Source organism: Dendronephthya gigantea, unplaced genomic scaffold (genome assembly GCF_004324835.1).
Source record: "Dendronephthya gigantea isolate DGI-Jeju-01 unplaced genomic scaffold, DenGig_1.0 000161F, whole genome shotgun sequence".
Classification (NCBI taxonomy): Eukaryota; Metazoa; Cnidaria; class Anthozoa; order Malacalcyonacea; family Nephtheidae; genus Dendronephthya; species Dendronephthya gigantea.
The window spans coordinates 372,266-391,512 of NW_021163171.1; the positions used below are offsets into that span (position 1 = coordinate 372,266).

At 35.6% G+C, this 19,247-nt stretch overlaps 2 protein-coding genes across 4 annotated transcripts; both read right to left on the bottom strand.

Annotated features, from left to right (window-relative positions):
* Positions 1-1,604: 1,604 nt before the first annotated feature.
* LOC114537629 (kelch-like protein 40b) lies at positions 1,605-18,615 on the bottom strand. 3 transcript variants are annotated; one of them, XM_028558695.1, is made up of 6 exons: positions 18,344-18,615; positions 3,707-4,208; positions 3,502-3,564; positions 3,323-3,406; positions 3,200-3,241; positions 1,605-3,008 (listed from the first exon to the last, which is right to left on the bottom strand). In XM_028558695.1, exons 2-6 carry the CDS (start codon positions 4,196-4,198, stop codon positions 1,947-1,949), a joined length of 1,743 nt encoding a protein of 580 aa, XP_028414496.1. In that variant the 5' UTR covers positions 4,199-4,208; positions 18,344-18,615; the 3' UTR covers positions 1,605-1,946. The 3 variants fall into 3 exon arrangements, with proteins under 3 accessions (XP_028414496.1, XP_028414497.1, XP_028414498.1); XM_028558696.1 differs by lacking the exon at positions 18,344-18,615 and adding an exon at positions 6,748-6,916; XM_028558697.1 differs by lacking the exons at positions 3,200-3,241; positions 3,323-3,406; positions 3,502-3,564.
* Positions 8,724-17,041, bottom strand: LOC114537655 (kelch-like protein 5). Its single transcript, XM_028558741.1, has 5 exons — positions 16,550-17,041; positions 16,317-16,379; positions 16,122-16,226; positions 10,061-10,123; positions 8,724-9,888 (listed from the first exon to the last, which is right to left on the bottom strand). Exons 1-5 carry the CDS (start codon positions 17,039-17,041, stop codon positions 8,824-8,826), a joined length of 1,788 nt encoding a protein of 595 aa, XP_028414542.1. The 3' UTR covers positions 8,724-8,823.
* Positions 18,616-19,247: the final 632 nt, after the last annotated feature.

A 19,247-nucleotide genomic window follows, 5' to 3' on the forward strand; every position in this document is an offset into this window, starting at 1 on the left:
TGCTATTTTAACTCCGTAATTCAATCGAAATCTGTACTTCAAATGTCTTTTGTCGATTGTATATGCCAAACTATCATTCCCTGTACCATAAGTCCATCTTAACCAACACATTTAAAAGTGATCATACCAAGACACAGACAAAGTTGTTTGTAAGACTGCTATTAGGAAAATATGTCTTCCATTTAAGCAGTTTTTACAAATTCGCATTCTGCATTACCACGTCAAATACAGGCGATGCAAATAAGTTCAATAAATGCTTTAAAGTTCTGCATGTTAACACGATCCAATTTTGCAGGATCCAATTCACGTCTGACGTATGAAATGTAGTCAGGCTATTGATAAATCAGTACTGCATAAGTCTGCATTAGCTTGAGTTGATTTGCTGCGCTATACATTGCATTTCAACAGACTCTAAAACATCCTTTAGGAGTTAATTGGAACCGACAAATTTGGATCGTGTGAACAGACTTTAAAAATGACAGTTTTGAATTGACTTTAAAATATGATTCAAACACGGAACTTTATGGCGAGGAGCGTTTGTGGTCAATAGACTAACACAATTTTAACTTTTTTATCAACTGGATTAACCCATTTACCATTGACAGTATAGTTATATAGTTAAACAGCACAGAAATAATGAAATAGACTTACCAAATGTACTGAATTATGAGAGCTTTTTATTTAACAATCGTACAAAAAATTGGTCTCGACGCCGTCAACAGTATTTTGTGTTTGTGACAACACCTTAATATGTCGTAATTTTTATTGTGTTTAAGAACATCGCGTGACTTCTGAACAGTCTTTTAACATCCTTATAAGGAAATAACTGTTCCCCTGGACAATACAATTTTTACCATCATGCTGTGACCATTTTAAATATATCTTCAAACATTTGCATTTCACATGATCTGGCTTAAACTTCGTTTCGATAAATCTCGGTGTACCGGAAGAGACCCTATGAAAATACGTTCTAAAATATGCAAGAAAATAAAAGAGAAACAATGTGTCAATTGCACTCGTCTATAACTTCACCATACAGAAATGAAAACCATATCCTGGTGATGTCCTTAGGGTATCCTGTAAATATCCTGTGTTTAAGACGAAAACTTGAAATCTTATCTTTGATGCTTCGTCTTATTCAAAACATCCGGTATTTTCTACGTCATTCTTTGACTGATCCTTTTAAAAAGATCACTGGAGCATTGACGTCTGTCAGGATTTCAAGAGAACGTGTTTCTACACACGATTCAGAGATCACTATTAGACACTGTGGAATATCATAAATGCCGACTTCCGTTTCACGAACTTGCATATCGTAGTCACGGGTATTTTCTGTGCACAGAATGCTACAAGTGACGTCAAATGAAGGGATAAATAATGACATGAGAACATCCAACCTAAGTCATTGAAACTTAGAAAAGTACAAAATATGAAAAATCTACCTTTATTTTAATTATATCAAATTGAAATTAAATATTCTACTGATTTCACTATTAAGTGTTCGCTAGTTTAGATTAAAATGTTCATTTAAAAATGAGATATCCCAATATATATTATATCTACAATATTTACAAAGTAACTATAAACGAAGCTCAATTAGTTTCGTTGAGATTTCAAAATGAAATCATTTTAAACACTTTTAGGCTAGGCGCTGTTACACTATGCAACTTTTCTTGAAACTGGCAATGCAATAGTAATTTTCAGGGATTTTAATTTGTAAAGAGTGTTCGAAATGCTAAGAAAACGTCAGCAGATCACAAGAAATGTTCGTGTTCGAGAACTTTAGATGCCATAGGAGTAGAATTGCATTGCAAGTTGCAAGGAAAGTTGCATAGTGTAACATCGCCTTTATACATCTCCTGCAGGAGTTGACTGAAATATTAGCCACAAAATATATAGCTGTAGATATTATCGTTCAAAATTACTACCGTTTGTGAGAAATCTTTTCAGTTGTGAGGTTTAACTACAGCAGTAGCATAGTTTCTCTTTTCTATCATTCCTGGCAGTTCTTTCCAGCCATCTCCACCAATGGTGAAAGATTCCACTGAGTTGAGATATCCCTGCTTCTCATTCCATCCACCAAACGTGAAAATGACGTCATTCATGATCACGACAGAGCTGCCGCTTCTTTTGTGAATCATGGAAGGCAGTCTCTCGCTTCGCCCAGTCTCTGTGTCGTACATGATGACGTCATTTAATGCCTGCCAATTTTTATCCAAACCACCAACGACGATGATCATATGACCCCAAGTGACTGTGGACATTCCAAAAACAGGCTGAGGTAACGATGGACATGGCTTGAACTCATTCTTAATCAAATCATAAACAACAACGCTGTCAAGAGCATCTTTACTATAGATGGTTGTTGTTCCACCCAAGATAAATAGTTTTCCATTAACAAGTTCTGCTCTGGCATATCTTCTTGCTTCAGGCATTCTCGTCAGCAGCTTGGCAGTATAAGGTGGGGTAAGAGCAATCTCATAAATGGCATTGGATGTTTTTCTTTCTTTTCCGTCATATCCTCCTATTATATATAATTTTCCTTGATAAACTATGACGTCATGAGCATATAATGTGACAGGCAGTTTACCATCAAACATTGTCCATCGCAAAGGATGTTGGTTCATCTTCAAAACTTCGATCTTGTCAAGTCCTTCTTTACCATCGTAACCACCAACGACAAGAACGTCATTGCTGTAAACACACGACGCTGATGCTGCTCGAGGATGACTCAATCGTGGCAGCGAAGTTGACTTTCTTTCTACTATGTTGTATTTCTCGACTGTATTTAATATTTCGAAATCTTTTGGCCCGTACCAACCACCAATAATAATAACATCTTGATTATTTTCTACAGTTGCTGGTTCCCTAGCGCTGGCACCATTGATTTTGTTGTTTAAATTATTTCCTTGCAATAACTGATTCATCATTTCCGTCATTCTTTCCAACTGTTGTTTCACCTCAGCTTCAAACCTCGCTTGAGATCGTCTCATCTCATCAACTTTTTCCTAAATTGGTAAATTTTAAATGTCAAGAATTACATGTTAAATAACTTTTTCCTATCTTTACATAGGCTACAATGATTGGTCGGAACGTTTCAATTAAGTAAATATAACATACAATAAGCTTAAATTAAGATCTTTCCGATAAAACTTTAAGACACGTTTATATTATTCTAAGGAAGCAAGTACTGTCTTACCTTCGTTTCATCTTGACTTACTTTCATTTGATGCACACAATCCTGAATTGAAAAACACTGTATTTAATTCATATGCTTTTTATTAGTAAACGAAACTTTTAAAGAACAAAGGAAATCTCTTGCCTTAATTTTGTTCCATTCTGATTTTATTTTATCTTGACTTGTTTTAATTTTACGTTGAGATACTTTCACTTCATCCACAGAATCCTAAATTAAAAAACACTGTATTTAATTCGTATACTTTTAATTAGTAAATCTGTTCTCATTGCAGAACTCCAAAAGAAGAAATTGAATTTTCTTGCCTTCATTTTGTTCGATTCCACTTTCATTTCAGCCTGAGACTGCTTCATGACTTCAACGGTTTTCTTAAAAGAAAAATTTAAATAACTTTTAAATAAAAACAGTACATTAGCTAGGGTCAGTTATCTTTGTAACAATGTTTTTTTCTACGACATCTACAAAACAATCGAATTAGCTTTTTTAAAAACCAAACAAGAACAATCTTACCTTTGTTTCTTCTTGACTTGCTCTAATCTCTTTACAGTCGTGACACTTGGCGATTCTAAACTCACAAAGATCTTTCTCGTGAAGATCTTTATCTCTTTTATTCACCTCCATTCCACATCCTTCATTCTTGCAAGTCACGGGTGCAAAACCACATTTATCAACATGATTTTGTAAACTCTCAAGCAAGACAAAGCCTGGACAACCTCTTTCGCTGTATTCACACTTGATTTTCAGCCCTGCCAGAGTGTTCTTCATAAATCTCGGAGGATTTTTCAGGGTTTCTGGAGTGAGATGTTCTCTGCATTCAGGACACGTGTGAGAATGACGAAGATGTTCAGAAATACAGAAATGACAAAATGCATGTTCTTTATGGCAAGTTCGAGGGTTTCTGAGCACTGCTTGACAAATAGAACAGAAGAGATCTTCGCTGATTGTTCCTTCAAAACGTCTTTCATCATAACCTTGTTCATCGTCCCTCATTCTCTGAGCCATTTATGGACGACTAGAAAATAAATTATGATTTATGGATTATGGCTTTGGTTGTTCAAATTTTTGTTCCATCGCACGCGGCGGCAGTTTAAACAAGTTGCGAGTTACAACATTATTACAACTTGTTGTCAGGTTTGCTACAAATGGGTTGGCGAAAATATAGTTTTGTTTACTTATGTAACAAGTAAAGCATGTCTTTGGCTGAATTAAACCTGCTCTTAATCTCGCTAAAATTGTATTTGCTTCGCTATTGTGAAAGTAAGTTCTCTGTCCAGTCGTACAAGGTAACAACAGATAGACACTGTGCATCATTTCACAATAGTTTTTAACTTTGCCTTGTAATTCGACCTTGGTTAAAAGCTCTACTCCTTACAATTCAAAATGCTGTGAGAAAAAACTGTGAACTCATTGCAAGTTGCATAAAAAGTTAAACCAACTTTTACTTTTGCAAATACTGCAAGACAATACTTCACAATCTCTCTGCAGCTTGAGTCAACTGATCTCAGCAAGGATTAGACTGTGACTGGATGAATGGTTTATAAATTACAAGGCGTAACATGATCTTAATTAAATTCTTTCAAACAAATACAAACTCGAGACTTGTCGGAAACGTGGATTAGGGTTGCTATGTGATCATGCATACCTAAAACAGATTGTGACTATTTCATGTTTCGTCTTCGATATTTTAAAATATTTTAGTTCGTTTTCGTTTTGACAACAATGTCAGTAAAATACCTTTGCTATAGCTTTTGAATTGCTGGCTTATGTCCTTCAGGCGAGAGACTCATTCTTGCAACTTCCGTGTCTCATAACGACTGCCAGAATATCAAGTCGTATAAAGCCGTTTGAAATATAACAAGACGCCTATTCTGGCGGTTACTGCGTCGCGCCAATCGTTGCATGCAACTGTGCCCCATTTCCTGTCAATATTTATTCCTTTAGAAAAATGTTTCTTTCTTAGGTTTTCTAGTAAATAGAGCACTTCGTACAGAATATAGGGGTAAAACTGCATTATTGGTGCTAGGCATATGTAGCTAACGATATACGTGAATATGGCTGAGTTTGGAATCATGTACTCTCGGAATCAGTTTGTACTGAAATTCAATAGGATTGGTCTGGCCGTTTTTACCCTTGAAAGGAAAGTGCGGTTTGATTGAAAAATGGCATAGAATGGCATACAAGGCTTTCATAGCATACAAGGCTTTCATGGCATAAAAGGCTTTCTTGATTCATGTGATCGTTGTCTGTAAACCCGTCTTAGGTTAAGTGTAGGTTTACCATGATCAGTGTGTGCTGGTGTATGCAGGGTGAGCATATTAAACAAGACAAGTCAAGAATCCAGCATTATGATTACCTGTACGTATTTTCTGGAACAATAAACGTCTAGATTTCCTGCGCTATCGGCCATGCACAGCGACTCGTGTACGTGTTATTTTATATGACGTGTATCGTGCATGCAGTTTCCTGCTTTTAGTTCGCACGACCCGAGTTCGAATCCCGGCGACAACAAACTTTTTCGATTTTTTGTTTCAGTAAAATATTTCTTTTGTGGGGGTTACTAGGCTTAGATTACTATTTGAAGTGTGTTTAGCACGAAAATATTTCGATACGAAATCAAACGAGTTCAAAATACGAGTATCTTAGTTGGCCTGCGCGGCCAGGTAGACCGGGTCGAAAACGTAAAAAAAAAACAAAAAAAAACAAAACACCGACGGCAATTTAAGACTGCGTTCGCGCGGTGCGCGACGCAGTAATTATAGGAATCATTTACTTGATGCGCGTGTTTAGAATCAAGTCAACAGTTTTATGAGCTAAAATCTATCCTTTCGAAACAAAGTTTATGTCGTAATATTTTCCCCATAGCAGAATGGATCAGACAAATCGAAAGCTATTCGTAATTTGAGGCGCTGATGTTTTGAAATTGTGTAATCATTGAACAGTCTACAGTTTGTTGTTCTCTTCATCTGATATTTCACCAGGATTAACGATGAATTATAATATTCTACAGTACGCGAGAATTACTGTTAGTCGCCTTAATTCAAACTCTTCAACAATCACAGCAACAGATGGCTGGTGGCGTCAGTTGCGTGGCTGCAGTTGAGAAGATTTGAAACTTTGCGTTCTCCGACGTCAACAATTCAAACCAAATTTGTCTACTTCCTCCATATTACCTCGTCTTTCTCTTCCTGTCACAACTGCTTTTGTTTTGGTGTCTTAATTTTAACTGTGTAATACCCCGCGTTCATTGTTGCCTTGCGCGTTCAGACGTATTGCGCTCAATAATGTCGGTCATGTGTTAGAGGGAAAAATATATGCTTTCAGACAATAAAGGCATTCAACGCTTTACTAAAACAGTAATTGATAAAGATTATATAAGGTTATATTATAAGTTCAACTAACATTCAAGCAGTAACGATTTAAAACGTGATTCAAAGTTAATTGCGTTGCAGTGTGTTTGCTGTTCGTAGAGAAACTCAATCACAACGCATTTTATTAATACTGGACAGACCCTGGCAGTTTAAACGACAAATAGATAATGAAATTAGACTTACCAGTGTTATTAAATATTGAGACTTGAGAGCTTTGCGCTGTGTCGTTCTACAACAAGTTGATTTTAACGTTGTCTGTAGTATTTTGTGTTTAAGAATCGAGACAACACCTTGATATGTCGTAATTTTCATCCCTAGCTCAGGAAATCTCATGATTTCAACGTGATCCTTTGTCAACCTTATAGGGAAATCACCAGGATATTCACAGGACACCCTAAGGATATCACCAGGATATTTACAGATATCCTAAGGATATCACTAGGATATTTACAGATATCCTAAGGATATCACCAGGATATTTACAGGATATCCTGAGGATATCACTAAGATATTTACAGATATCCTAAGGATATCACCAGGATATTTAGAGATATCCTAAGGATATCACCTGGATATTTACAGATATCCTAAGGATATCACCAGGATATTTACAGATATCCTAAGGATATCACCAGGATATTTACAGATATCCTAAGGATATCACCAGGATATTTACAGATATCCTAAGGATATCACCAGGATATTTAGTGATATCCTAAGGATATCACCAGGATATTTACAGATATCCTAAGGATATCACTAGGATATTTACAGATATCCTAAGGATATCACCAGGATATTTACAGATATCCTAAGGATATCACTAGGATATTTACAGATATCCTAAGAATATCACCAGGATATTTAAAGGATATCCTAAGGATATCACCAGGATATTTACAGATATCCTAAGGATATCACCAGGGTATTGTTTTAATTTCTGTATGGTGAAAGTTATAGACGAGTGTAGACCATTGAAACATTGTTTTTCTTTTATTTTCTTTTTCTAACAATAACAGTTATATGAACATTGACTTTAAAATACGATTCGAGATTAAAGCCTTGTTCACACTTGTCCTAAGAACCTGGGATTGCCTTTGTCTGAAATCACTAGTGCGCAAAATGCTTTGTGTATCGGAAAATAATATAATGGATCTCTGACTCTAAAGAGTGTGAATCAGACCAACTGTTTGGCAATTTTTACCATCCATCTTAAACAAATCTTGACTGCTTCATCATAGAGATTCACAATGGCAATTATAATGACAAAAAATAATGAAATTAGACCTACCAAGGTTATTGAATATTCTAAGAGCTTTTTACTCTACCATTTGCAAGAAGGTTTCTATAACGTCGTCAGCGGTATTTTGTGTTTAAGACGAAAACTTGAAATCTTATCTTTGATGCTTCGTCTTATTCAAAACATCCGGTATTTCTACGTCATTTATTGACTGATCCTTTTAAAAAGATGACTGGAGCATTGACGTCTGTCAGGATTTCAAGAGAACGTGTTTCTACACACGATTCAGAGATCACTATTAGACACTGTGGAATATCATAAATGCCGACTTCCGTTTCATGAACTTGCATATCGTAGTCACGGGTATTTTCTGTGCACAGAATGCTACAAGTGACGTCATATGAGGGTATAAATAATGACATCATAATTCATGAAATAATGACGTAATGAAAAAGACTGAGCACATTCAACCTAAGTCATTGAAACTTAGAAAAGTACAAAATATGAAAAATCTACCTTTATTTTAATTATATCAAATTGAAATTAAATATTTTACTGATTTCACTATTAAGTGTTCGCTAGTTGAGATTAAAATGTTCGTTTAAAAATAAGATATGCCAATATATATTATATCTACAATATTTACAAAGTAACTATGAACGAAGCTCGTTTAGTTTCGTGGAGATTTCAAAATGAAATCATTTAAACACTTTTAGACTAGGCGGTCTTACACTATGCAACTTTTCTTGCAACTTGCAATGCAATAGTAATTTTGAGGGATGTTAATTAGTAAAGAGTGTTCGAAATGCTAAGAAAACGTCAGCAGATCGTAAGAAATGTTCGTATTTGACAACTTTAGATGCCTCCGGAGTAGATTTGCATTGCAAGTTGCAAGGGAAGTTGCATAGTGTAACATCGCCTTTATACATCTCGTGCAAGAGTTGACTGAAATATTAGACACAAAATATATAGTTGTAGATGTTATCGTTAGAAATTACTACCGTTTGTGAGAAATCTTTTCAGTTGTGAGGTTTAACTACAGCAGTAGCATAGTTTCTTTTTTCTATCATTCCTGGCAGTTCTTTCCAGCCATCTCCACCAATGGTGAAAGATTCCACTGAGTTCAGATATCCCTGCTCCTTATTCCATCCACCAAACACGACAATGACGTCATTCATGATCAAGACAGAGCTGCCGCTCCTTTTGTAAATCATTGAGGGAAGTCTCTCGCTTCGCCCAGTCTCTGTGTCGTACATTATGACGTCATTTAATTCCTGACCATTCTTATCCACACCACCAACGACGATGATCATATGACCCCAAGTGACTGTGGACATACCAGAAACAGGCTGAGGTAACGATGGACATGGCTTGAACTTATTCTTAATCAAATCATAAACAACAACGCTGTCAAGAGCATCTTTACTAAAGCCGGTTGTTGTTCCGCCCAAGATAAATAGTTTTCCATTAACAAGTTCTGCTGTGTGATATTTTCTTCTTGGCTCAGGCATTCTCGTCAGCAACTTGGCAGTATAAGGTGGGGTAAGAGCAATCTCATAAATGGCATTAGATGTTTTTCTTTCAATCCAGTCATATCCTCCTATTATATATAATTTTCCTTGATAAACTATGACGTCATGAGCAGATAATTTGACAGGCAGTTTACCATCAAACATTGTCCATCGCACAGGATGTTGGTTCATCTTGAAAACTTCGATCGTGTCAGTTGGTTGTTTACCATCGTGACCACCAACGACAAGAACGTCATTGTTGTAAACACACGATGCTGACGTTGTTCGAGGATGATTCAATGCTGGCAGCGGAGTTGACTTTCCTTTTACTATGTTGTATTTCTCGACTGTATTTAATACATGGTCACTTCCTGGGCCATACCTACCCCCAATAATAATAACATCTTGATTGTTTTCTACAGTTGCTGGTTCCATTGCTCTGGCACCATTGATGTTGTTGTTTAAATTATTTCCTTGCAATAACTGATTCACCATTTCCGTCAATCTTTCCAACTGTTGTTTCACCTCAGCTTCAAACCTCGCTTGAGTTCGTCTCATCTCATCAACTTTTTCCTAAATTGGTAAATTTTAAATATCAAGAATACCTATCTTTACATAGGCTGCAATGATTGGTCGGAACGTTTCATTTAAATAAATATAACGTACAATAAGCTGAAATTAGGATTTTTCCGATAAAACTTTAAAACACGTTTATATTATTCTAAGAAAGCAAGTACTGTCTTACCTTCGTTTCATCTTGACTCCTTTTCATTTCATCTTGACTTACTTTCATTTGATCCACACAATCCTAAATTGAAAAACACTGTATTTAATTCATATCCCTTTCATTAGTAAACAAAATTGCAAAAAAACAAAAAAAATCTCTTGCCTTAATTCTGTTCCATTCTTCTTTCATTTCATCTTGACTTGTTTTTATTTCACTTTGACTTCTTTTCATTTCATCTTGAGTTACTTTCACTTGATCCACACAATCCTGAATTAAAAAACACTGTATTTAATTCGTATCCCTTTCATTAGTAAATCTGTTCTCATTGCAAAACTCCAAAAGAAGAAATAGAATTCTTTGTCTTCATTTTGTTCGATTCCACTAGTACATTAGCTAGGGTCAGTTATCTTTGTAACAATATCTCTACGACATCTACAAAACAATCGAATTAGCCTTCTTAAAAACAAAACAAACCAAGAACAATATTACCTTTGTTTCTTCTTGACTTGCTCTAATCTCTTTACAGTCGTGACACTTGGCGATTCTAAACTCACAAAGATCTTTCTCGTGAAGATCTTTATCTCTTTTATTCACCTCCATTCCACATCCTTCATTCTTGCAAGTCACGGGTGCAAAACCACATTTATCAACATGATTTTGTAAACTCTCAAGCAAGACAAAGCCTGGACAACCTCTTTCGCTGTATCCACACTTGATTTTCAGCGCTGCCAGAGTGTTCTTCATAAATCTCGGAGGATCTTTCAGGGTTTCTGGAGTGAGATGTTCTCTGCATTCAGGACACGTGTGGGAATGACGAAGATGTTCAGAAATACAGAAATGACAAAATGCATGTTCTTTATGGCAAGTTCGAGGGTTTCTGAGCACTCCTTGACAAATAGAACAGAAGAGATCTTCGCTGATTGTTCCTTCAAAGCGTCTTTCATCATAACCTTGTTCATCTTTCTCCATTCTCTCAGCCATTTATGGACGACTAGAAAATAAATTATGATTTATGGATAACGGTTGTACTAAGAACTATCCCCAGCTTGTTAACGAGTTTGTTAATCAGTGGCTATTTCAAAACTTTCCTCAAGGTTGTAGCTGACTCGAAAGACTTGTTACAAATTGTTCCAACAATTTGGTGTATGGTTCTACAATTCAACATCTTGTCAAGTCTAAATTCGTCTGAAATGTGTCTAGAGGTGCTTCTCAATGACGACAACGTGATTTTGAATTGATCGTGATTTTCTCCTAAAAGTTATGAATAAGCCACTTTCACCGATGAATAATTAATAGTCCGGATCTAAATTTGTCTTTATTTCTGTATTCAAATCAATAATTGTTGACTGAAAACAAAGAGATATTATATCACATCAGTCACCTTGATGGAAACCAGGCAATACTTAAAACCAGGTGAGACTTGTTGAGGTGTTTTTCATCTTTAAATATTTTATAGTCTCTTTATCTTACCAGCATTTTCGTAAAAGATATGTTCGTCATAACGCTTTTTAATTCGGGTTTTGAAAGAGCCATTTTAGTGTTCTTCAAACCGGAAAAATATGCGAAGAATTCATTCACCTGCTGTGTGATGTTATGACACGTATCAAGTCTATAGCATTTATTACTCAGAGCTGCTATTTTAATTCTGTATTTCAATCGAAATCTGTACTTCAAATGTCTTTTGTCGATTGTATATGCAAAACTAACATTCTCTGTACCATAAGTCCATCTTAACCAACACATTTAAAAGTTATCACACCAAGACACAGACAGAGTTGTGTGTAAGACTGCTATTAGGAAAATATGTCTTCGATTTAAGCAGTTTTTACAAATTCGCATTCTGCATTACCACGTCAAATACAGGCGTTGGAAATACGTTAAAAAAATGCTCTAAAGGTCTGCATGTTAGCACGATTCAATTTTGTAGGATCCAATTCACCTCTTACGTATGAAATGTAGTCAGGTTATTGATAAATCAGTACTGTATAAGTCTGCATTGGCTTGAGTTGATTTGCTGCGCTATACATTGCATTTCAACAAACTATAAAACATCCTTTAGGAGTTAATTGGAACCGACAAATTTGGATCGTGTGAACAGACGTTAAAAATGACACTTTTGAATTGACTTTAAAACAAGATTCAAACACGGAACTTTATGGCGAGCGGCGTTTGTGGTCAATAGACTAACGCAATTTTAACTTTTTTATCAACAGGGGCCAGTTGTATCAAGCCCGTTTAGCTTAAACGGTGGATAAGTCAAAATTAAATAACACTCTTACAACTCTCTTGAATGAGTCAACTTGAATATTATGCACTGAATATGTAGTTGTAAACAGTATCTTTGTATTAAGATTAAAAACATTTAGTTTGCTTGTTGAATAAAACGATAGACTTGCTTTCTATTTTGAACTTATCCACCGTTTAAGCTAAACGGGCTTGATACAACCGGCCCCTGGATTACACCATTTACCCTTGACAGTATAGTTATATAGTTAAACAGCACAGAAATAATGAAATAGACTTACCAAATGTACTGAATTATGAGAGCTTTTTATTTAAAAATCGTACAACAAATTGGTCTCGACGCTGTCAACAATATTTTGTGTTTGACACAACACTTTAATATGTCGTAATTTTTATTGTGTTTAAAACATCGCGTGACTCCAGAACAGTCTTTTAACATCCTTATAAGGAACTAACTGTTCCCCTGGACAATACAATCTTTACCATCATGCTGTGACCATTTTAAATATATCTTCAAACATTTGCATTTCAAATGATCTGGCTTACACTTCGTTTCGTTAAATCTCCGGTAACCTCTCGGGTAACCTCTCGGGTAATCTCTCGGGTAACCTCTCGGGTAATCTCTCGGGTAACCTCTCGGGTAATCTCTCGGGTAATCTCTCGGGTAATCTCTCGGGTAACCTCTCGGGTAACCTTTCGGGTAACCTCTCGGGTAACCTCTCGGGTAACCTCTCGGGTAACCTCTCGGGTAATCTCTCGGGTAATCTCTCGGGTAATCTCTCGGGTAATCTCTCGGGTAACCGGATTCTTGTGAATGGACTCTGTGAAATAACGTTTTAAAATATGCAAGAAAGTAAAAGAGAAACAACGTTTCAATGTCTACACTCGTCTATAACTTTCACCATACAGAAATGACAACCATGTCGTTAGGGATATCCTGTAAATATCCTGGTGATATCCTTAGGATATCCTGGCGATTTCGTTGGGAAAACCTGTAAATATCCTGATGATATCCTTACTAAGGATATCCTGTAAATATACTGGTGATATCCTTAGAATAAGGATAAGGTTGACAAAGGATCATGTTGAGATCACGAGATTTCCCAAGCTAGGGATGAAAATTACGACATATCAAAGTGTTGTCTCGATTCTTAAACACAAAATACTACAGACAACGTTAAAATCAACTTGTTGTAGAACGACACAGCGCAAAGCTCTCAAGTCACAATATTCAATAACACTGGTAAGGCTAAATTCATTATATATTTCCCGTTTAAACTGTCAGGGTCTGTCCAGTATTAATAGTGAACATGCACACTTCAACGAGAACGAACGACTATGCAGTTATGTTAAAGTAAGGGTTATGTTAATATAAAACAAAACATATTTGTACCAAACTGCTTGTACACTTTATAAATACATAATTACAAAGATCTTAATTTTTGGATGATGAAAATAATGTCGAATGATGTTCAACCATTACACATTTGATGTTAGGGATTCGGTTTATACGTTTACGGGTAGCGATATTTTGTTCAATGAATTTCTTTGTAATTATTCACATGTTTAATCAGGCAATTTTTGTTTAGCTCGACCTAGCCATGCTTTAATTATGCTGTGTTTTCTTCGGGGATTCATCCCTATGTACATTCATACGGTGTTTTTAAAACAACACATATGATTTCTGAGATGGATGACTTAAAAGCAACCTTGACTGCTTTGCACTTGATGACTTGTTCACAGTTTTATTCAATGTTTTAATTTCTGTATACTCAACTGCGATTATAGAGCAAGTATTAAAATATCGGAGGAAAACTATACATAATATTGAAAACGGCTAATTCGACCATGGTCATATTCGCCATTGACGTCATTTAGAAAAGTACAAAATATGAAAACTCTACCTTTATTTTAATTATATCAAATTGAAATTAAATATTTTACTGATTTCACTATTAAGTGTTCGCTGGTTTAGATTAAAATGTTCGTTTAAAAATGAGATATGCCAATACATATTATATCTACAATATTAACAAAGTAATTATGAACAAAGCTCGTTTATTTTCGTCGAGATTTCAAAATGAAATCATTTTAAACACTTTTAAGCTAGGCGCTGTTACACTATGCAACTTTTCTTGCAACGTGCAATGCAATAGTAATTTTGAGGGATGTTAATTTGTAAAGAGTGTTCGAAATGCTAAGAAAACATCAGCAGATCGTAAGAAATGTTCGTATTTGACAACTTTAGATGCCTCAGGAGTAGAATTGCATTGCAAGTTGCAAGGAAAGTTTTAAAGAAAGTTGCATAGTGTATCAGCGCCTTTATACATCTCGTGCAAGAGTTGACTGAAATATTAGACACGAAATATATAGTTGTAGATATTATCGTTCGAAATTACTACCGTTTGTGAGAAATCTTTTCAGTTGTGAGGTTTAGCTACGGCAGTAGCATGGCGTCTTTTTTCTATCATTCCTGGCAGTTCTTTCCAGCCATCTCCACCAATGGTGAAAGATTCCACTGAGTTGAGATGTCCCTGCTCCTCATTCCATCCACCAAACACGACAATGACGTCATTTATGATCACGACAGAGCTGTTGCACCTTTTGTGAATCATGGAGGGCAGTCTCTCGCTTCGCCCAGTCTCTGTGTCGTACATGATGATGTCATCTAATATCCGATCATTCTTATCCACACCACCAACGACGATGATCATATGACCCCAAGTGACTGTGGACATATCACAAAGAGGCTGAGGTAACGATGGACATGGCTTGAACTCATTCTTAATCAAATCATAAACAACAACGCTGTCAAGAGCATCTTTACTAGCGATGCTTTTTTTTCCGCCTAAGATAAATAGTTTTCCATTAACAAGTTCTGCTTTGTGATATTTTCTTGGCTCAGGCATTCTCGTCAACAGCTTGGCAGTATAAGGTGGGGTAAGAGCAATCTCAAAAATGGCATTGGATGTTTTTCTTTCATTCCCGTCATATCCTCCTATTGTATATAATTTTCCTTGATAAACTATGACGTCATGAGCAGATAATTTGACAGGCAGTTTACCATCAAACATTGTCCATCGCAAAGGATGTTGGTTCATCTTCAAAACTTCGATCCTGTCAGTTCCTTTTTTACCATCGTAACCACCAACGACAAGAACGTCATTTTTGTAAACACACGATGCTAGTGATGTTCGAGGATGATTCAATCGTGGCAGCGGAGTTGACTTTTCTTCTACTATGTTGTATTTCTCGACTGTATTTAATACCGCTTCACTTCCTGGGCGTTGACCACCAATAATAATAACATCTTGATTGTTGACTGGACCTGTCTGATTCATAGCGCTGGCACCATTGATGTTGTTGTTTAAATTTTTTCCCTGCAATAACTGATTCATCATTTCCGTCATTCTTTCCAACTGTTGTTTCACCTCAGCTTCAAACCTCGCTTGAGATCGTCTCATCTCATCAACTTTTTCCTAAATTGGTAAATTTTAAATGTCAAGGATCACATGTTATATAACTTTTTCCTATCTTTACATAGGCTACAATGATGCGTCGTAACGTTTCATTTAAATAAATATAACTTACGATAATCTTAAATTAGGATCTTTCCGATAAAACTTTTAAACACGTTTATATTATTCTAAGAAAGCAAGTACTGCCTTACCTTCGTTTCATCTTGACTTGTTTTCATTTCATCTTGAGTTACTTTCGTTTGATCTTGAGTCACTTTCATTTGATCCACACAATCCTGAATTGAAAAACACTATATTTAATTCATATTCTTTTTATTTGTAAAGAAAACTGCAACAGAACAAAGGAAATCTCTTGCCTTAATTCTGTTTGATTCTGCTTTCATTTCATCTTGACTTGTTTTTATTTCACTTTGATTTGTTTTTATTTCATCTTGAGTTACTTTCACTTGATCCACACAATCCTGAATTGAGAAACACTGTATTTAATTTCTATCCTTTTCATTAGTAAATCTGTTCTCATTGCAAAACTCCAAAAGAAGAAATTTTCTTGCCTTCATTTTGTTCGATTCCACTTTCATTTCAGCCTGAGACTGCTTCATGACTTCAACAGTTTTCTTCAAAGAAAAATTTAAATATCTAAGACATGGCATTGTATAAAACATAACTTTTAAATAAAGACAGTACATTAGCTAGGGTCAGTTATCTTTGTAACAATGTTTGTTTTTACGACATCTACAAAACAATCGAATTAGCTTTTTTAAAAACCAAACAAGAACAATCTTACCCTTGTTTTTTCTTGACTTGCTCTAATCTCTTTACAGTCGTGACACTTGGCGATTCTAAACTCACAAAGATCTTTCTCGTGAAGATCTTTATCTCTTTTATTCACCTCCATTCCACATCCTTCATTCTTGCAAGTCACGGGTGCAAAACCACATTTATCAACATGATTTTTTAAATTCTCAAGCAAGACAAAGCCTGGACAACCTCTTTCGCTGTATCCACACTTGATTTTCAGCGCTGCCAGAGTGTTCTTCATAAATCTCGGAGGATCTTTCAGGATTTCTGGAGTGAGATGTTCTCTGCATTCAGGACACGTGTGGGAGTGACGAAGATGTTCAGAAATACAGGAAAGACAAAATGCATGTTCTTTATGGCAAGTTCGAGGGTTTCTGAGCACTCCTTGACAAATGGAGCAGAAGAGATCTTCGCTGATTGTTCCTTCAAAACGTCTTTCATCATAACCTTGTTCATCTTTCTCCATTCTCTGAGCCATTTATGGACGGCTAGAAAATAAATTATAATTTATGGATAACGGTTGTACTAAGAACTATCCCCAGCTTGTTAACGAGTTTGTTAAACAGTGGCTTTTTCGTAACTTTCTTCAAGGTTGTTGTTGACTCGAAAGACTTGTTGCAAATTGTTTCAACGACTTGGTGTATGGTTCTACAATTCAACATCTTGTCAACTCGAAATTTGTTTGAAATGTGTCTAGAGTTGCTTCTTAATGACGACAACGTGATTTTGAATTGATCGTGATTTTCTCCTAAAAGTTGTGAACAAGCCACTTTCACCGATGAATAATTAATAGTCTGGATCTAAATTTGTCTTTATTTCTGTATTCAAATCGATAATTGTTGACTGAAAACAAAGAAATATTATATCACATCAGCGTCCTTGATGGAAACCAGGCAATACTTAGAACCAGGTGAGACTTGTTCAGGTGTTTCTCATCTTTAAATATTTTATACTCTCTTTATCTTACCAGCATTTTCGCAAAAGATATGTTCGCAATAACGCTTCTCAATTCGGGTTTTAAAAGAGCCATTTTAGTGTTCTTCAAACCGGAAAAATATGCGAAGAATTCATTCACCTGCTGTGTGATGTTATGACACGTATCAAGTCGATAGCATTTATTACTCAGAACTGCTATTTTAACTCTGTATTTCAATCGAAATCTGTACTTCAAATGTCTTTTGTCGATTGTATATGCCAAACTAACATTCTCTGTACCATAAGTCCATCTTAACCAACACATTTAAAAGTTATCACACCAAGACACAGACAGAGTTGTTTGTAAGACTGCTATTAGGAAAATATGTCTTCGATTTAAGCAGTTTTTACAAATTCGCATTCTGCATTACCACGTCAAATGCAGGCGATGGAAATAAGTTCAATAAATGCTCTAAATGTCTGCATGTTAACACGATTCAATTTTGTAGCATTCAATTCACCTCTGACTTATGAAATGTAGTCAGGTTATTGATAAATCAGTACTGCATAAGTCTGCATTGGCTTGAGTTGATTTGCTGCGCTATACATTGCATTTCAACAAACTATAAAACATCCTTTAGGAGTTAATTGGAACCGAAAAATTTGGATCGTGTGAACAGACTTTAAAAATGACAGTTTTTAATTGACTTTAAAATATGATTCAAACACGGAACTTTATGGCGAGCGGCGTTTGTGGTCAATAGACTAACACAATTTTAACTTTTTTATTTAATGGATTAACCCATTTACCCTTGACAGTATAGTTATATAGTTAAACAGCACAAAAATAATGAAATAGACTTACCAAATTTACTGAATTATGAGAGCTTTTTATTTAACAATCGTACAACAAGTTGGTTTCGACGCCGTCAACAGTATTTTGTGTTTGTGACAACACCGTAATATGTCTTAATTTTTATTGTGTTTAAGACATCGCATGACTTCTTTTAACATCCTTATAAGGAACTAACTGTTCCCCTGGACAATACAATCTTTACCATCATGCTGTGACCATTTTAAATATATCTTCAAACATTTGCATTTCACATGATCTGGCTTAAACTTCGTTTCGTTAAATCTCGGTGTACCGGAAGAGACCCTATGAAATGACGTTTTAAAATATGCAAGAAAATAAAAGAAAAACAATGTTTCAATGGTCTACGCTCATCTATAACTTTCACCATACAGAAATTAAAACCATATCCTGGTGATATCCTTAGGATATCCTGTTAATATCCTGGTGATATCCTTAGGGTATCCTGTAAATATCCTGGTGATATCCTGTAAATATCCTGGTGATATCCTTAAGATATCCTGGCGATTTCCTTGGGATAACCTGTAAATATCCTGATGATATTCTTAGGATATCCTGTGAATATCCCGGTGATATCTTTAGGATATCCTGGCGATTTCCTTTGGATATCCTGATGATATCCTTAGAATAAGGATAAGGTTGACAAAGGATCACGTTGAAATCACGAGATTTCCTGAACTAGGGGTGAAAATCACGACATATCAAGGTGTTGTCTTGATTCTTAAACACAAAATACTACTGGCAGCGTTAAAATCAACTTGTTGCAGAACGACACAGCGCAAAGCTCTCAAGTCTCAATATTCAATAAAACTGGTAAGTCTAATTTCATTATCTATTTGTCGTTTAAACTGACAGGGTCTGTCCAGTATTTATAATAAAACGCGTTGTGATTCAG